Here is a 17,901-nt window from a genome sequence, read left to right as displayed (position 1 = left end):
TTCAAATTTATACTCGTTTATTCATATTTTGAAACATGATACCATGTTTCAATTATTTCTTTGCCCTCGTTTGGATATGTATGTATCTCGTGATTAATCGAAACATAAATTTTAAGTATGTAATTAGTCGAAATTATTGATAAACAAAATTACGATCCATACAATATCTTCACTCATCAATCATCATGTTATTTGACACTGTACCATGTAAATTCAAATTAGTTACATCGATAAACTTTTGATATTGAATAGTGTAGGGGAAAAAAATACTTTTCAAGATAAATCAATTTATAATTGTCAGACAAACTTCTGAACAATACATGTAAGATTTGTATATCGAACCTAAAATTTGTACCCAACTAACATCTATTCCTCTATTTTTGAAGTGTGTATAAGTAGACATTTATACTTGTATAAACTTAACTACTTAGACACATGTATCCTATGTGGTATTCTATGTGACAATTAACGCCTTACATCGCGTCCCAAGTGTATTATACCATGTAGGACGTATGCGTCTACTTGTTCAACTTTATAAATTGAAGTGTCTACTCATGCAAATTCAAATATAAGAACCTAGATGACAGTTGAAATCAAATTAAAGAATATATTTATGTATTATATTTGTGATCAATAATCGGACTTTCTCTATAATCGATCGATAATTAGATCTCAAAGTACACTATTTTTGAAATTTCCTCATATTTGCCTAACTAGCCAAAACATTAACGCACATTAATAAGTAATGGCCCAAAAAAGGGTCATAAGAGTAAATCTATCAATTAAAAACTGGCCCGGTTTAATTAGGCCCAAACCCATTTTCCAAAGTATTCGTTTTTTACCTTCTTCTTCATCTTTCTCGTTAGTTCTTCGTTCTTTCATTGCTTCAGACCTAAAACCCTAACAGGAAAAAGGCGAAAAGATCAAATTTTGAGAAAAGCTATGAGTTCTTCTTTGTTCTGAATTCATCTTTAAGCCCTAAGGAGAACAACCTTCTTGTAGAAAATGGTAAATCAATCATTTCGTGCTTTGAATTCTTTTATTAGAAAGAAAAAGGAGAAAAATTAACTTTTTTTGAAATATCAGTAATTGTTCGCTTTGATTACATATTTTATATATGATTTTTTTAAATTTGAGTTATCGATCATGTAGCTGTAAGTTTTGTACTAGTTGTTTGTTCTTCTTATTGGTTAAGTTTGAAGTTATGTTTTTTTTCCGTCCAAAATTTGATTGTAACTTGTGAACTTGGGTTAAGTTATTGTTTTGGGTGTTCGATGCTGTCTAAGCATTTTTTTTTCATATCATTTTTGCGGATCTCAGCTAGCTCTGGATTGAAAATAGTTGTTATTTTTGCTTACTCTCAAGTTTGCATATTTGTTATCTTATTTTTGGACCTCTAATATAGCTCCCAAACTCGAGCAAAAGAGATTTGAAATTTTTCCAGGTGTCATGGTCCAGTTAGGTTTGGTTTTCTTTTTTCCTTTCTATTTGAGAGAGCGGAAGTGGAATAGAGAAGTTCCTAGAGTGGGTAGATGAAGGGGATGGATAAAGGCCCTCATTGGTGGGAAATAGACCGGAGGGCTATGATTTTCAAATGAGGGCATTGAAGTTGGATAGCACCATATTTGTGTTCGTATTGTGTCTTCATATTTGTTATTGGATTTGTGTTATCCCCTTTGTTGTCAGTTCTACACTTGTTAAATTCGGTGCGCAAGAAACTCACTATTTGTTGTTGTACTTTCTTTACCTAGTATACGATGTGGCCTTTGGAACAAGGGTTCACATATATATTTCACATTCTAAATTTTAGTTTCCATGTTCTTTTTCTCTTTTTCACGTATTTCTGCATTCTCTTTTGTCTCCATTCAGTTACTCATTGTTTTTCCATATTTTATTCCCAAGTATTTTGCTCTATCTATTTGTATTTGTATATCTGTAAAATACATTACATAAATTTAAGAAGTAGCAGACCAGTGGATTTGTTCAAGTGATAAGAGCGTACCGGAGGATATTAAAGAAAGAGAGAAAGAGAGTAGTGTGTGATATGTGTTTAGGTGCATGCCATGAGTTTGAATCTTGCTGCAGATAAAACCTAGTATTTTAATGGAGAAGGATAGAGTGGGTAGGCATTATCCATCAAAATGTCGAGCTGTGCACTAGCTGTTCCTTGGATTTTGTCTGTTTTGATTCCAATACATTATTTTTTAAAAACACTAGCAGGAGTAATTGTGTTAACAGGATGCTTTCTCGTCTGTTGTGGTTTTCTTACATTATTTTCTTAGTAATTATAATTAAGTATTAAGATCATACTTGTTTCCAACTTGTGCATCAGACCACACCATTGATAGCAGGACTGAGTGTTGCTGCTGTTGCATTGGCCGGAAGGTATAGCATCCAGGCTTGGCAAGCATTCAAGGCCAGACCACCCACTGCGAGAATGCGAAAATTTTATGAAGGAGGTTTTCAGCCTAAAATGACGAGGAGGGAAGCAGCTCTTATTCTTGGAGTCAGGTGTGTTTTATCATTCTTATTAAGGTTTGGTGGGCTTGCCAATGCTTAATCATAGAAATTAGAATGCATTACATATGTGAAGACACTCATTATTTGCATAGATGACGAGATTATGTATGGTTGTTTTGATAATCATGTGCATTAATGTTGATGTGCCCAATAGTGTTATTGCATGTATAAGAAATAACATGACTATGTTTAGTATTAAGAGTTGTGTCAATGTTGTACCGGAAGTTATGGACTTTGTGGCCAATGAAGTGGGTGCAAATCTTGGAGGCTAGGGTTCAAATCTCCAAAGAGGGAAAAAAATATTACTCCCTCAGTCCCAATTACACACTTTCCTCTACAGTCCTTTCCAAAACAGAATGTCATTTTTCTATCATTATAAACAATTTAACTTTAAAATTTTCCATTTAATAATAATTTACTGTCACACAAATGATCAAGGAGTGTTTTAGACCACAAATTTCAAAAGTCTTGCTTTCTTTTTGAAACTTTGTGCCAAGTCTAATGGTGCCGCATAAATTGGGACAGAGGGAATAAGTGATTTCTTCCTGTGTAAGTCTTGTTGAGCTGAGTTAACCGGGTACCTGTGTTAGTGGAGTTAGCACCCGTAGCAGATACTAAGTGGAATACCTGAGGTGCGCACAACCTAGCTAGCTTCAATATGCTCCTTGCTAAAGGGTACAAATTATGGTGAAAATATATTTTGGTAGATTTTGCACATCTATTATTTTCTTGTTGCACGTTCACGCTGACCATCTATTTCATTCTAACTTAGTATAAATTAGTCTCAGGATAATGGCTATTTATTTTAACTAGAGGAACATCATATATGTCACTTAATGCAGTGTTTTTGGAAGCTTTTGCTTCGTTGAAATGAGACACAATTTTGTAAATAAATAAATAAATAACTAAACCTTGCACAGAGACTTTATATATACATAATACATGAATGTTTCAATATCAAATCTAAAAAATAGATAGCAAAATATTCCCCATAGGACAAGCAAATTCAAAACCAAAAATACATTGGTTGGCCATGTATATTATGATTACGAGGATGATAAAAAATCAGAAGAGCTGTCTGGTGCATTGATAAATTTATTAAATCAGAAAACTTAAATGGAAATATGCTATTACGATGAAATTAATAAACTAAAACTGACAAATTTAGTTAACTAAAAATAATAACAAGAAGGAATTCGGGGGAAAATAGTTTCAAAAATTTTTTTGGGGGGAAAAGAAGTTCATGAAACCAAGGATTGAAAAAATGAAACTGTTAGCACCTTCCAGCAGTGAAGCCACAAAGAGAAAAAGAAAAGAGATGACATACTTGGAAGAAGACAATGGAGTCGCGGTCGCACATAAATGAACCCTAGTTGGACACTTTTTCGATTCGAAGAAGAGTCCATGTAGAGAGGTACTCTCTTCGTTCTTATTTAGTTGTGACCATTTTAGGTTTCACGCCCCTTAAGAAACTAGGTTATTATTGTACTCTTATTTAGTGTTCTCTTAAAATCAAGTTTTCAATGCTTGTTGGAAGTCTAAATATATATTATTAAAATTTTGCAAAGTGAAATTAATAATCGATCTTTTCATATTCTCTTATAACTCCATGAAGACTAAATTAAAAGTGGAGTACATTACAATTGAAATGCATTGGATGTCTTTCAAATCTTGAGCTTGAAATGATCCAAATCTGAAGATTTGCAATTTTCCACTTCAATTTCCAATGTATTTAAAAATAAATGTTTTATTAACTTTTGAAGTAAACATTTCAACTCACTCTTGAGTTATGAACATGAATTAATTACTTAGTTTTTTTATGTTGGTCAAATGCATAGTTTCAAGGCTAATAACTCTCTAGGGTAAAATGGGGGAATAGTTTCATTTATGCATTGGTTTTGTGTAATGAGAAGTATTAAGAAACATTTATTTTTGTTAAGGACGAAATGTAAGTTGGAACATAGAGAGTATCATTTTTTTGTGATAGGCTAAAAAGGGGAGTGTTTCACAAAAATTGGGACATATATACCTTCCGTTCCTATTTACATGTTGTTCTTACTAAAAATAAATATTTTTTAATATTTGTCATTTCACAATATCAATGTAAAAATGACACTGCTCTTCCTACTTTGGCTTTGAAGTAGTATACATTTGACCAACATAGGAAAACTAAGTAATTAATTCATGTTCAGAACTCAAGAGTGAGTTGTCATCTCTTGAATTCTTTTTACCTAAAATATATTAGGAAATTCTAGATTTTGGATAAATTCATATTGAAATTTTGGCTCCAATTTAAAGCTCAAAAATTTGAATAGTTGTCCAATGCATTATAAATAATGTACTCCATTCTAATTTAGGATTCATGGAATATGAAAAGATTGCTTCTTTTTTTCACTTTGCAAGATTTGACATGAATTAATGTTGATTTAGACTTCCAACAAACATATTTATCATTTATTGAAAACTTGACTTCAAGAGAACACTAAATAAGGGTACAATGATAAATTTACCCAATTTCTCAAGGGGCGTGAAAACTATATAGGAGTGAAGGGATCACCTTTTTTTTTGCACAATCATATTTACCATTCTGATAAACCGATCTAAAATATATCCTAATTATTTGTTACTCCCATGTTCTTTGGTAAGCCTTATAAAAGATCATTCTTATTGGGGAAGCTGTAGCAGTATTCAGTTGCGCCAATCTATGTGAAATTCTTTTTGAGTTGGTATATCTTGAAATGTTGGCACTATGTCTTGATAATCTTATTATTTTATACAACTCTTACCACTTCAACTATTAAATTTTAATATGATGTGATGTTTTCTATGGCACTAAGTACTAACATATCAAATATTTATTAATTATTTTTCATCCAGTAATAGTATGTATGTATGATTCATATAGTCTATCCCAGCTTGTTTGAGATTGAGGTATAGTTATAATAATAGTTTGCATCTGTTTTAACTATACATACACTAGCCTTCTAACTCACATCCCCTTTGGTAGAGCCATTTCTATCTGACTAGCCTTATTTGTGCATTCTTGAAACATTGAGATCAGGATAAGGTAGAGATGTCAGATCACAATAGATGTACAAGAACACGCTCCCTTTGGGGGCTTAAGTACTCAATTTTTGGAACATCTCTGGTAGATGTAGCTGGACCATAGCATAAGTGTGGCAATGCTTCATTTCCCCTTTCTTTTCTTGGAGTCTTCTTTTTCAGGTGTTTTGCAAGATTGAAATTAGTTTGACATGGTAGCTAAGTAAAAAATCTTTTATTCTGGAACAAGTCAAAAGTGTGTGCTGGCATCAGGTTTTGATCCTTTTGCATTGAAGAGCGAAGATGACTTTTAGGGATCTCTTTGAGATTAAGGAGACAAAATGTCAAAACTCAAAAGTCATCATTCCCTACTTCCGTTCCATAGATAATATAAGAAGTAATACTTTGTCTCTTCCAAGAAGGCTATATTTAGATGTTTTGATCATTTATTATATCACCCATGAGACTCAGCTAGTACCTTGTTATGTATGAAGAGATGATTGGTGACATGAGGCGGTAGTCTTTGGTTTCAAATAGAAGCCACTTCTAGTAGAGTATATGGGCAAATAACACTCTTCATCGCTCGCCTTTCACTTTTAGCTGTCCACTTTGGACTTTCACTTCAGGACTAGTACATACTACATAGCATACCTGTTAAAGTGGAAATGTATATCACTTCCCTTTCCACTAAATATCTGCAGGATAATTCATCTTCTGATCTATTGAATTGATTTCGTTGGCATCATTTACAATAGGGAAAGCACTCCAGCAGATAAAGTGAGGGAGGCACATAGGAAGGTGATGGTAGCCAACCATCCAGATGCAGGAGGCAGTCACTACCTTGCTTCAAAAATTAATGAAGCGAAAGACATAATGCTTGGGAAGTCTAAGAACAGCGGTTCTGCATTTTAATCTCAAACGAGAATCCCTTTGGTGCTTTAGAAGTTACAAATTACATGGTAATCGGAGGCGGATCATGCTTTCTGGCATTATAGACAACTTTAAAGTGAAGTAGATTGATTCTTTTTGACCAAAAGATGTATGTTAGTTGGAAAAGGCAACATTTTGATAGTTGTATGAGTTCACTGAATGTGAAGTTCCAGACAGAGTGTTGAGCCAATATGTACTTTTAACAATTGATGACACATATTCGTGGTTAATAATTGGTTGGCTTCTTCTTTGTTTGGATGCTGATGAAATTCTCACTATCTTTGTGTTGACAAGAGCAAGAGTCTCCTATGTAACCTAGTCCAGTATAGGAGTGATTTTTTTTAATGACCGTGGTGTATGGGCCAACTCTTGTGCATCTCGATTAATTCGGTGGAATACCTGCCAGATGAGCCAACTCGATTAATTGTGCTATATCTGTATTTGTACTTTACTTTTGGAAGTAGGACAATACAAATATCCCTAATTTGATTTTGAGATATAATTTCTTATCCCTCAAATTAAACGACTGGAAAATAAATAAATCTTAGAATCATTTCCTTTGACAATATGATTTTTACCAAATAGAACATGCCAATCTCCTTTATAAAATATCTACTTATGAGATTTTCCATAAAACAAAGAATAATTAAAAAAAAAGTAATCATATGATAGTACATTTTACATTGATGATAAATGTGGTTCACTATACCTTGTTGAGGCTTTATCTTAAAAAGTTGATACTATACTTAAACTTAAAGTTAAGTATAATTAAGTTGTACTGTTTTCATTGATAAAAAGAACTGAATAGACTTTCAAATTTTGATAACTTAATTATTCAAAAAAAAATATTAAAAAAAAATTAATTGTCTTAATCTTGTTGATTGATAACTATAACTGACAATGAAGCGTATATTTATAAAAAAGATATAGCCACATGTATATGTGCGTTATATTTAAGTATTTAATTTAAAAAATAATAATTGTCCAGAACTAATAGAGTTTTTTAAAAATTAAATTGCCACAACGAAGGAAAGCCTGTCTTCACCAACCAAGCCTCTGGAAAGATGACTCGGAATTTTTTTATTTTTAATTAGAGATTTTAAATTCGAATTTTTGAGAATATAGAAAGTTTTGATGGCATGCGACTTAAGATGTATTTGATATGATAACTAATTATTTTTATGTGTTAGTATAAGCTATATATTTGGCTCAAATCAATCCAAATTTTTACGAACTTCACCTTTTAGTTATATCAAAATTGACCTGTTACAAGTATATGTTTATCCTAACTAATTCAAATTTAGACGAATCATATTTTTATAAGCTAATTTTATCTCCGATTTATAATGTATTAAGGGTACAAAGGACCCAAAAACTTAATGATGAATGTGACTTTGGACCCATGCAACACATGTTAAACAGTCATTTCAAAATGTTAGTTAGCTGAGTTGTTTAATTAATTTATATTTGTTTATTTTACGAGAATTTTATATAATCAAAGTTTTCTATAATAACATCTTTATATAATGATATCTCTCATTATAATAGCCGATAAGCAAGTTTAGAATTTGACATCTTTTTACTTATAATAATAAAATATTATTTAAATATCAAACCTTATTGTGGTTACATGATAATCAATCACTATAGCTGTTTAAACATATCTAAATCAATAATGTTGTTCTTAAAAAAATTAAATTATTTTTTCTAATAAAATAATTATATATAAAGATATGTCAAATTATGCACATAAATAATGTAAGTCAACTAGATGTATAAAAGATTTTGGTCCGTGAGGTTCACGGATATTAGACTCTAATTTTCAAGTTGGTTGGAAAATAATAAATAATAATATTTTCTCCTAGTCTGTTATTAAAATCAATAAGTAAAAAATAATATAATTAAAGTAACTACAAAATTCAAGGTTAATTTTCAAATATATTTGATAAGATTAAATTAATAAAATAGATTGCTCATAAGGAGTGTTAAATTAATATAGACAAAGTACATTTAAAACGAACCAAAGTACATTCAAGTAATTAATGATGCAAGTTCCAATAAATACTTTTACCTTTCCCATATATAATCTAATACTTCGGTTATCGTAATTTGTGTGATACTTTTTATTTTTTACAAATTAAATTATTTATGATAAAAAAATCTTTAAATATTTTTTAAAATAAAATTTTATATATTAATTAATAATTTAAAATATTTTTAAAAAATATAATAAAATTTACAATCAAAACTTAATTTATTTAAGTTTCGAAATTCAGATTGTATCAAGAGTAGATCAAGTTAGGAAAAGAATTCCCCTAAATAATTACTCCATTATCATTACTAAAACCACCCAAAAGAAAAAAAAATAAGTATTATTTATCATCGACTATATAGACACAAAAAATTATTTTTTAAAAATAGAAAAAAAAACAAAAATGAAGTAGAGTAGTCATTTTCATTGGACAAGAAAACAAGTGAAGTCCATCTTGGTTCGGTAACTTGAGAGCTATCATTCACTACTAACCATTGGGTGGGTCCTACAACATCCAATAGCGCATGTTTCGAGAACATCATCGACTATTCTATCCGTCTTAAATTATATGACGACTTTAACCGTTTAAAATTAACAGTAATTTAAATTATTAATTAATATAACTTACGTAGTTTTCAAATATATTTGAATTATGGTGAAAGTCTAATTTGGAAATTGAGTTCTCCACATAAAAATTTGGGATAAAGAATTTGAAAAAGGACTACGCAATCTATTTTAATACAAATATTAGTAACCGATAATCAAACCTCGTTGATAAAAAAAAATACTATCATATTTATAAAGTATAGTTCTAGAATTTTAATTTAATTGATTTGAATCTCCTTAATTAGAAATTTGACTTATTTATTTAATAATTTTGATCCACTTATACCTATATAATAGATTATACAGAGACAATTTTACCGTTGCTCCAAGTCGGCTTCCCTTCAAATCAGTGCACTACACTTTCTCCATCCACTGACCACAAAAAAAAAAAAAAAACTTGATTCTGGTCAGTTCAAAAACTGTTCATTTATTGTTTTTAGAGCCAGCTTGTTGATTCTTCTCATTTATAACAGTTATGTTCTTTCCACAGTTTTCATGTGTTTGGTATACTAATAGTTGTTCACAGCATTCATTTCTCATATGGGTTGGTGTCCCTTTTTTATTTTTATTTTTGTATGTGAATGTGAGTTGGTTTCTTTATAATAAAGTTTCAATCTTTGAGTTTTTTTTTTTTAGTTGGTTTTACTGTGTGAGTTTTTTTTTTTTTCTGTTTCAGATCTGTTTTATGCATTAAGAACAGAGAAAATAATCATTCAAGAAAAGACTTCCTAGTTGTGAATCATTTTATGTGGTTGTGTTCCATAAAGTCATTAGTAAATACTATGTCAATTAAACACTTTTCAAAGATTTTAACTGTGATTTGTGATATTTTAAACGAGCTTAAATGAAGCGATATGGACAGTGAGGGTTACTATTGTAGTAGTTGTTTTTGTTTTAGCTTAGACAGATAAAACAAAATCATCTAACTTTTTTTTTGTCTTCGCTGAAATTTGAACATGAGACATTGTGGTTGTGTAGGTGCCTATTTGTTGTTATAATGGTGGTTTCTAAAGTCATTTTCTATGTGTATTTTAGTGTCATTTTCTTTGTATTGCTGTTATACAGTATAAACAACTTGAGTAGAGATGAAGTAAGAGGAAAAAAAGAAAAGAATTGGATATATATGAGTTTAAATAATTTTAGTTATTATTTTTGGGTTGAATTTTAATTTTTTTTCTCTTTTTCTGTTTTTGGATTGTTGCTCTTTTATTTGTATAGTTGGTTGGTGGTAGTGGAGGTTGTTTCTATATGGAGTTCCTTTGAAGGGATTGTATGTTTTACTTAATTTGGTTTCTAATTTGGATGTGGATTGCAATTTGCAAATCCATTATGTAACTATATTGTTTTTTTCTGTAGTTTTATACTTTTGCATATGCACATTTTAATCAATTTTCTTTTTTCTAAATCAAGAAATCTTTTCAACTATTTTCAGGTTTTGCTAAGAGGAAATTAATATTATGCAGACACCAAAATCAAGGTATTTCTAATCTCTTAACAGTGAATGACAATATTCATCCTTGAAATAATGACATACAGTTCTGTAGTTATTATTATCTATATATTAGAAACAAGAATGGTAACTAGGTACTCGAAACTCGAAAGTAGTGTAGAGTTTACTACTAACATTATTTTCTCTTATACCTCGAATCTCAAACGAGTCCTGGAGTAGTGTTCTTAGCAGTAATATGCTCACTAATCATGTGGTTATTGAGTACTTGAGGATCTGCAGCTCAGCTTATGCTATCTCAGAAAAAGACTAATTGAAATCGAAGGGAGTAAGTGATTAGAAAAAAGAGTTTGATGCTAAAGGAACTAACAAATGAATTTTATTCAGTCTTTCTTTTTGGTCTTTGTTATGTGATTTCTTTAAGATTTGATATGTAAAGTTCTGTAACATAGGTTAAGTTGTCTCCGCATGACCTATAAGCGACTAGCTCGAGATCAATGTTCTGATGTGTCTGTTGTAAGTTGTTTGCCTGTCTCATTCACCTTGGCGTGTTTTTGGCTGAAGGAGTGTTACGGTGGAGGTGCCACAAAGGACATCTCCTGCAGCACCAAAGACAGCTCGAAAGCTCAAAACTCCAGGATCAGATGCAGCTACCAGGACACCTAAAGAGAGGAGTCCTAAAGTTGTTGTTCGTCGTTCTCCACGTAGTCCAGCTTTAGAGGTAAAGAAATTTCAATAGTCTTCACAAAAATTTCTGCAACTAGAACAAGTCTATCAATTCTGTATCACTTTGATACAACTTTTGTCCTATTAATCTTGTACTGTCTCATTCTTATAAAACTGGCAGCTATCATGTTCAGTTATGCTTTTAACTCTTTTTTTTCTCGCGAAATGACCATTTAATATAGCTATGTTTTCCCGGCAAGTGTAAAAAGAAACTTCACGTCTTTGTACTGAAACTGTTTTGTTCTTGTTGTGGATGATTTATGGCAGTATCACTAAATAGAGTGAATCATGCCTCTTTCGTGTGAAGATATATAGCGTGGTTACTAAATCGGATGCTCTTTCTATTCCCTTTTTCTTTTTTTCAGTTTCGCGTCTGAGTAGCTAGTTTGAGGTACTTGTTGCATTACTTGATGGAAACTTATTCTATTTATATAACTTAAATTCCATAATCTACAGCATTATCTTTCTATTCTTATCCGCAGACCATGCTAAATCGGGATGCTTTGTGCACCGGGTTGCCCTTTTATTAGTTGTTTGCTGCTCTCTTACTGCTTAAAGGTCCTTGAAATGTTGCTAAGGTACTCATTGCTCATATTTGTATAACAGAAGAAGCATTCGACCCGAGATTCTGACTTGGAAACTCAACTTGCTCAACTTCAAGAGGAGCTGAAGAAGGTAAAGGATCAGCTTAATTCATCTGAATCATTAAAAAGACGGGCTCAACTAGAGGCAGAGGAAGCGAAGAAGCAGCTAACAGTTATGTCGGAGCAGCTTGAGGAATCTGAGAAACAACTACTTGAACTCTCGGATTCTGAGGAAGCTCGAATCCTGGAGCTACGCAAGCTATCACAGGAACGAGACAGAGCATGGGAATCTGAACTTGAGGCTGTCCAGAAGCAGCGCGAATTCGACTCTGCTACTTTAGGTTCTGCTATGAATGAAATCCAGAAGCTTAAAATTCAGCTGGAGCGCGTAGCTGATTCTGAAGCCAATCAAGCTCGACATGCTGAATCAGCTTATACTGAGGTACAAAGCTTAAGGTTAGAACTTATGGAAACACTTGCATTGGCCGAAAAATTGAGAAATCAACTAAATGATAGCAAGGAATCTGAGGCTTGTGCACTTGAAGAAGTGAGTAAAGCTCAGATACAGCTGGAAATGGCAAAGAAGACCGAGGATACTCTACGTTCTGAAGGTCTGAAAGCAATGGAGGCTTACAAATCGTTGTTGTTGGAGTTAGAACAATCAAATAACCGAGTAGCTACATTGGAGGAACTTGTCAGTGAACTCCAAAGTGCTCAAGATATTGAGAACATGAAATCTGCACAAGAAAATGGAGTGATTGTTGAAGCCGAGGAACTCAAAACCGAGCTGAGTAGTCTACAAGTTGAGGTGAGTCAACTAAGAGCTGCGTTAGAGGTTTCGGAGACAAGATATCAGGAAGAATATATCCAGAGCACTTTGCAGATTAGAAGTGCTTATGAGCTAGTGGAACAATCAAAATCCGAATCAATACAGAAAGAGGCTGAATGGGAGGCAAAGTTAGAGGCTACAAAAGCTGACTTGGAAGAGTTAAAGGAGAAATTAATGAGCAAAGAAGCTACACTACGAAGCATTTCAGACGAAAATAAGCATTTCAGTACGTTAGATGCTGTACTGAAGGAATCAGAGTCAACCTTGGGAGTATTGAAAGCAAGTTTACTCGACAAAGAGACGGAGTTGCAAAGCATAAAGGAGGAAAATGAGATACTGAAGTCTGAAATAAAGAAGAGGGAAACTGAGGGTAGCAAAGCGAATGATTCAGCTCTTGCCTTGGTAGAAGCCGCGAGAACTGCAGAAAAAGAGGCACTAGTGAAGTTAGGATACTTGACTGAGGAAGCGGATAATAGTATTAGAAAGGCAGCACGTGTGACCGAGCAGTTGGATGCAGCACAGAATGCCAACTCTGAGATGGAAGCAGAGTTGAGGAGGTTAAAAGTACAATCTGATCAGTGGAGGAAGGCTGCTGAGGCAGCTGCAGCTATGCTTTCAACTGGAAACAATGGGAAATACGCGGAGAGAACAGGTACTTTAGATTACCACACTAAGATGGATTCACCGTTATCTGAAGACACAGATGATGACTCTCCCAAGAAGAAGAATGGAAACATGTTGAAAAAGATTGGTGTTTTATTGAAAAAAGGCCAGAAGTAGTAAGCATATAGTTGCAAGTTGTTTTCGAATAATCGTTGTTTGATTTGCCTGATGATAACAGTTTAGTTTAATTCCAGTTTTTCTGTTAATAAATCTACTCTACACCTTATGAATCTCATAGAAGATTTTTGTATAGCTATTTGAAATTAAGAACACTGTATGATCTCAGTTGCCAAATATTTGGTAAGCTCTCTAAGGAGATATTAAGTGTTGTAATTTCTTCTGGTTATAATTTCAGTTCATATGGTAGTTGAGCTATTTTTGTATTTTGAACAAATTCTGCATATGTAATGAAGCAAAGAAACATGATTAAGGATGTGTTCAGTATGTTTCAATTTTTTCAAGTTTGGTTGGTCAAAATGTTCTCGAACACGAGTTTGAAAATGTCTCCAGAAGTATTATTCTAAGTTCCTCGTCTCTTCCCCACCCATCCAACGCCCCTAACTCCATTGCCTTGACCATCTTGTTTACTTAACAAACACTAAAAAGTAGGTAAGAAATTAACTTGTTTTTTAAGAAAACATTTTCCTTCGTACCGAACAACCCCTAAAGGTAGAAGAATTGATCTATTTGCATATATACAATGAACTCGTCTAGTGTTGTCGTTGTGTAGAGAAATCTCTTGTCGTGTGTATTGTGATTTTAATTAACCTTCAACACCAACAAGAAATATTTATGGAAATCTATGCGGGTTTTTTTTCATATGATAATTATTTGTTCCAGATGTGAATTAAAAATCTATCTATAATTCATGAAAATATCTACTAAAATTTATTTAAAAAAACATCATACGAATAAAAAGGACAGTCTGTTGCACAAAACATTTCGTATTAGCGAAATCTGGAGAAGAGGTCGCAATCTAAAACATTTTATGATGGATGTGGAATAATTAAGCAAGAATAATTGTCTTGAGAGGAATAACCATCATCTCACTTGCATATTGTACTATCATTTGTCTGCCTCATTTGCCTTCTGAATAGTGTTTTTATTAGTAATTATGAATGAAAAAACTTACGAAAATCTCCGAATGTTCAAGCATCTAATCAATTGAAATAAAGATAACAAAAAGCTACTATCTACTAATCATACATATTTCATTAGTAACATTTTCTTAAGATGTTATTGCTAATTTTACAAGTATTTCTAATATTTATGTCATATTTGCACTTTTTTTTAAAAAAAAAATAAGATAAAAATCTCTAATTAGTGACTCAAGTCATGAAAGCCACATTCTATGGGCCTTAGAAAGAAGCCCAAAGTTTGTTAAAGCCCAACTTCCTTATCAAGCAGCCCAATCCCAGAACTCTATTATAAGACCGGTTAGGGTTTTATTTGTCTGCTGCCTCTCTTCATCAGCAACATATCAAACTACAGCTGAAGTCGGAGTTCTCTGTCACTCAGCAAACATGGGGTATGGTTTCTGCTTTTTTTTGCTTCCATTTTGATTTACGTATTCACAATTATTATGGAAGTAAACAGTAAAAGAGTGTTTTGTTCTTGTTGTTTTTGGTTATGGGAATCTGACTCTAGCTGTTCGATTTGAGCTCTTAATTCTACCGAGTGAATTTTCTATGAGAATGATGGTGAGCTACTAAAATATGTGTGAATGTTTGAGAAATTTTGAGTATCGAATATCTAGAAGTAGTAGATATTGTAATTTGTAAGTGGTAGATATGGAGAGTGTTTAATTACGTTAGATCGCTGGAACTAAAAATGGCAGATTGAATTGGTTGTTCCTATGTCATAATGCATTTTTAGGTGAAAAAAGAATGGCATGAAATTGTCAGTGTAAGGTTGGGGGCTAGTCTGGATTTCAAATCTGGGTTAGATTCATTGAAACAACTGTTGGAATAAATAAAAACTGGATTTTGAATACAATATCACCATGAAAATCCCTATTTTATTGTAAAATTGTAGAATTTATAATAAGAAATGTAGGGATTGAAATTGAGTTAGAAGTGTCCCACTTTGTTTCCCACGGTTTACATTAGTAGAGTAATAATATCTCAAAGCTGGTTAGAGAAATAAACATGAAGAGAGATCAAGAAATCAGCTTCAAGACATTTATAAACAATCACTTATTTGAAATAATCTCCAAATTTATTTCAAATATTTGGAATATATGACGCGTTGGAGAGTAAATATATGGTAACACCATATATTTACTCTCCCACAGACCCAACATAGTTAAATAGTTTCTATGCAAGGTGGCTAATAAAGGGGGTCAAGGCTATTAAAATGCCAACTTTAAGGGGGTAATTAGATTAACCTACAGTTCTAGGTGTGCACTAATATAACGTGTCAAGTTTCGGAGGTCTGAATGTATTCTGCCAAATTTCTTTTTGATAAGGTATGAAGAATTAACCCTAAGCTACTGATTAACACATTTGTGGTTGAGAGGTAAGATCAGTGCCCAGTAAGATTATATTTGTGTTGCATTGGATGATAGTTCATTTTAGATTCCTATGATTTATCATGGTATAGCATCAAGTCATATCTGCAGTGTTCTGTATACTTTAGAAGGTATTTGTTTAAAGGAAATCTTCAGCTATTTTGCTCATATAAGCTATATATGTCATTGTGGGCAAAATTTTGCAGGAAGACACGTGGTATGGGAGCTGGACGCAAGCTGAAGTCCCACCGTAGAAGACAAAGGTGGGCTGACAAGTCCTACAAGAAATCCCATCTTGGGAACGAATGGAAGAAGCCATTTGCTGGGTCATCCCATGCCAAAGGCATTGTGCTTGAGAAGATGTAGGTCCACTTTATTCTGTTTATGCTTACACTATTCTCCAAGTCATGCAGAATTAACACTTGGCTCTAATGTTCAAACTTGCTGGAATGTTTGTGCAGAGGTATTGAAGCTAAGCAGCCGAATTCTGCCATTCGTAAATGTGCTAGGGTTCAACTCATCAAAAATGGGAAGAAGATTGCTGCCTTTGTCCCCAATGATGGTTGTTTGAACTACATTGAAGAAAACGTATGTCCCTTCCTTCCTTCCTGTTTTCTCAGGCACTCTCAAATTTTTTCAGTTTTCTTGTTGCTGACCCTTGACACATTGCAGGATGAAGTGTTGATTGCTGGATTTGGTCGTAAGGGACATGCCGTGGGAGATATTCCTGGTGTCAGGTTCAAGGTTGTGAAGGTTTCTGGTGTCTCGCTCTTGGCTCTTTTCAAGGAGAAGAAAGAGAAGCCTAGATCTTAGGTTGTCCTTTTTGCCAAAATACTTTCAAGCATGATGTAACAGGCTATTAGCTAATCTTGTTGAGTTTGTGAACAAACAGTTTTTGATCCTAGGTATTGTACTGGAATTTCAATTATTCTATGAAGTTCATATTTATTGTCTTAAAAAGTATGTTCAAATTAAGATCCTTTGGAGTGGACTACTAGTTTGGGTTTGAGACTTTCACGTTGAAGGTCTCTAACTTTGAAACTTGGGCCAGCAAAATCAAGGGGTATATCCTTTGGATCGAGTTTCGCTATACTTGTCTTGTCAATTATCTTTTTGTATGTTTTGCAAGCTATTACATAGGAGTGAGTGGTTACTTTCTTATTTTTCGTGTTCTATATTTAAATAAATAAAATTTATCTTAAATGTATTTACATATAGTTGAGATAAATTTTATGTGAGTTGAAAGCAGAGTGAAAAGCATTTTGAATTCATTTCTGGAGGGATCTGAGAATGATATCTGTTAAGGAGTAACGTTAGCATGGACATATCTTACTCCCTCTTCCATTTTAGATATGGCTTTAGCATAAATAAATAATTGTTACTTTATGAATTTATTATTATAATTGATAATTATTTTTCATTATATTTTTAACATTAAAGAAGTCATTTTTTTTATTAAAAAAAATACTCAAACTCTTGAAAAAATATCTAATCTGAATAAAGATCACTAAATAAACTATAACTTGTGTGATTAATAAAGATGACTTAATAAACTATAACTCGTGTCTATTGTTTTTTTAATGGGCTTGAAAATATCCTATACATTTTGTAAAGTAAGGTATGACTAAAGTAAAGCTAAGAATTGTTGGAACTTGCATTGTCATGATACGTTATATACATTTTGTAAACTGAGATATCCGACTGAAAGTAAAGAAAAAGGATACACGACGGTCATCAAAAAAAGAAAAACAGTTGGGTATGCTTAGGGAACACATGCCAATTAGTTCGTTACTTCTTGTAGAGGGGGTATATCATGAGAATTATGATGAATCATGGGTTGAGTGGATGGTGTCAAAATGTGTATTAGGTTGGAGGAGTTTTATGTTAATGACTGGTTTAAATTTTAATGATGTTGTGAGTCCCCAGGATCCTGGTTATGACAATAATTTGATTGTGAGATGCTTTGATGGTAATGATGAACAACGTACTCTAAATTTCGTGTGGGATGTTATA

General features: G+C 32.6%; 3 protein-coding genes across 9 annotated transcripts; all 3 read left to right on the top strand.

The window, feature by feature from the left end:
* The first annotated feature begins 791 nt into the window (after positions 1-791).
* Positions 792-6,742, top strand: LOC101254748 (mitochondrial import inner membrane translocase subunit TIM14-1). Its single transcript, XM_004249635.5, has 3 exons — positions 792-1,008; positions 2,333-2,511; positions 6,318-6,742. The coding sequence occupies exons 1-3, from the start codon at positions 1,006-1,008 to the stop codon at positions 6,472-6,474; spliced, it is 339 nt and encodes a 112-aa protein (XP_004249683.1). The 5' UTR covers positions 792-1,005; the 3' UTR covers positions 6,475-6,742.
* A 2,694-nt stretch (positions 6,743-9,436) lies between these two features.
* On the top strand, positions 9,437-13,812 carry LOC101245112 (interactor of constitutive active ROPs 3). 7 transcript variants are annotated; one of them, XM_004249516.5, is made up of 4 exons: positions 9,437-9,536; positions 10,563-10,607; positions 11,142-11,298; positions 11,910-13,812. In XM_004249516.5, the coding sequence occupies exons 2-4, from the start codon at positions 10,588-10,590 to the stop codon at positions 13,494-13,496; spliced, it is 1,764 nt and encodes a 587-aa protein (XP_004249564.1). In that variant the 5' UTR covers positions 9,437-9,536; positions 10,563-10,587; the 3' UTR covers positions 13,497-13,812. The 7 variants fall into 7 exon arrangements, with proteins under 7 accessions (XP_004249564.1, XP_010312339.1, NP_001333112.1 ...); XM_010314037.4 differs by having other exon boundaries at positions 9,458-9,602; NM_001346183.1 differs by lacking the exon at positions 9,437-9,536 and adding an exon at positions 9,576-9,674.
* A 988-nt stretch (positions 13,813-14,800) lies between these two features.
* Positions 14,801-16,848, top strand: LOC101252449 (small ribosomal subunit protein uS12). The gene is made up of 4 exons (XM_004249628.5): positions 14,801-14,907; positions 16,095-16,250; positions 16,350-16,476; positions 16,561-16,848. The coding sequence occupies exons 1-4, from the start codon at positions 14,903-14,905 to the stop codon at positions 16,699-16,701; spliced, it is 429 nt and encodes a 142-aa protein (XP_004249676.1). The 5' UTR covers positions 14,801-14,902; the 3' UTR covers positions 16,702-16,848.
* The last annotated feature ends 1,053 nt before the right edge of the window (positions 16,849-17,901 follow it).

Source organism: Solanum lycopersicum, chromosome 10 (assembly GCF_036512215.1).
Source record: "Solanum lycopersicum chromosome 10, SLM_r2.1".
Taxonomy (NCBI): domain Eukaryota; kingdom Viridiplantae; phylum Streptophyta; class Magnoliopsida; order Solanales; family Solanaceae; genus Solanum; species Solanum lycopersicum.
This window is presented reverse-complemented; position numbering and strand designations above follow the sequence as displayed.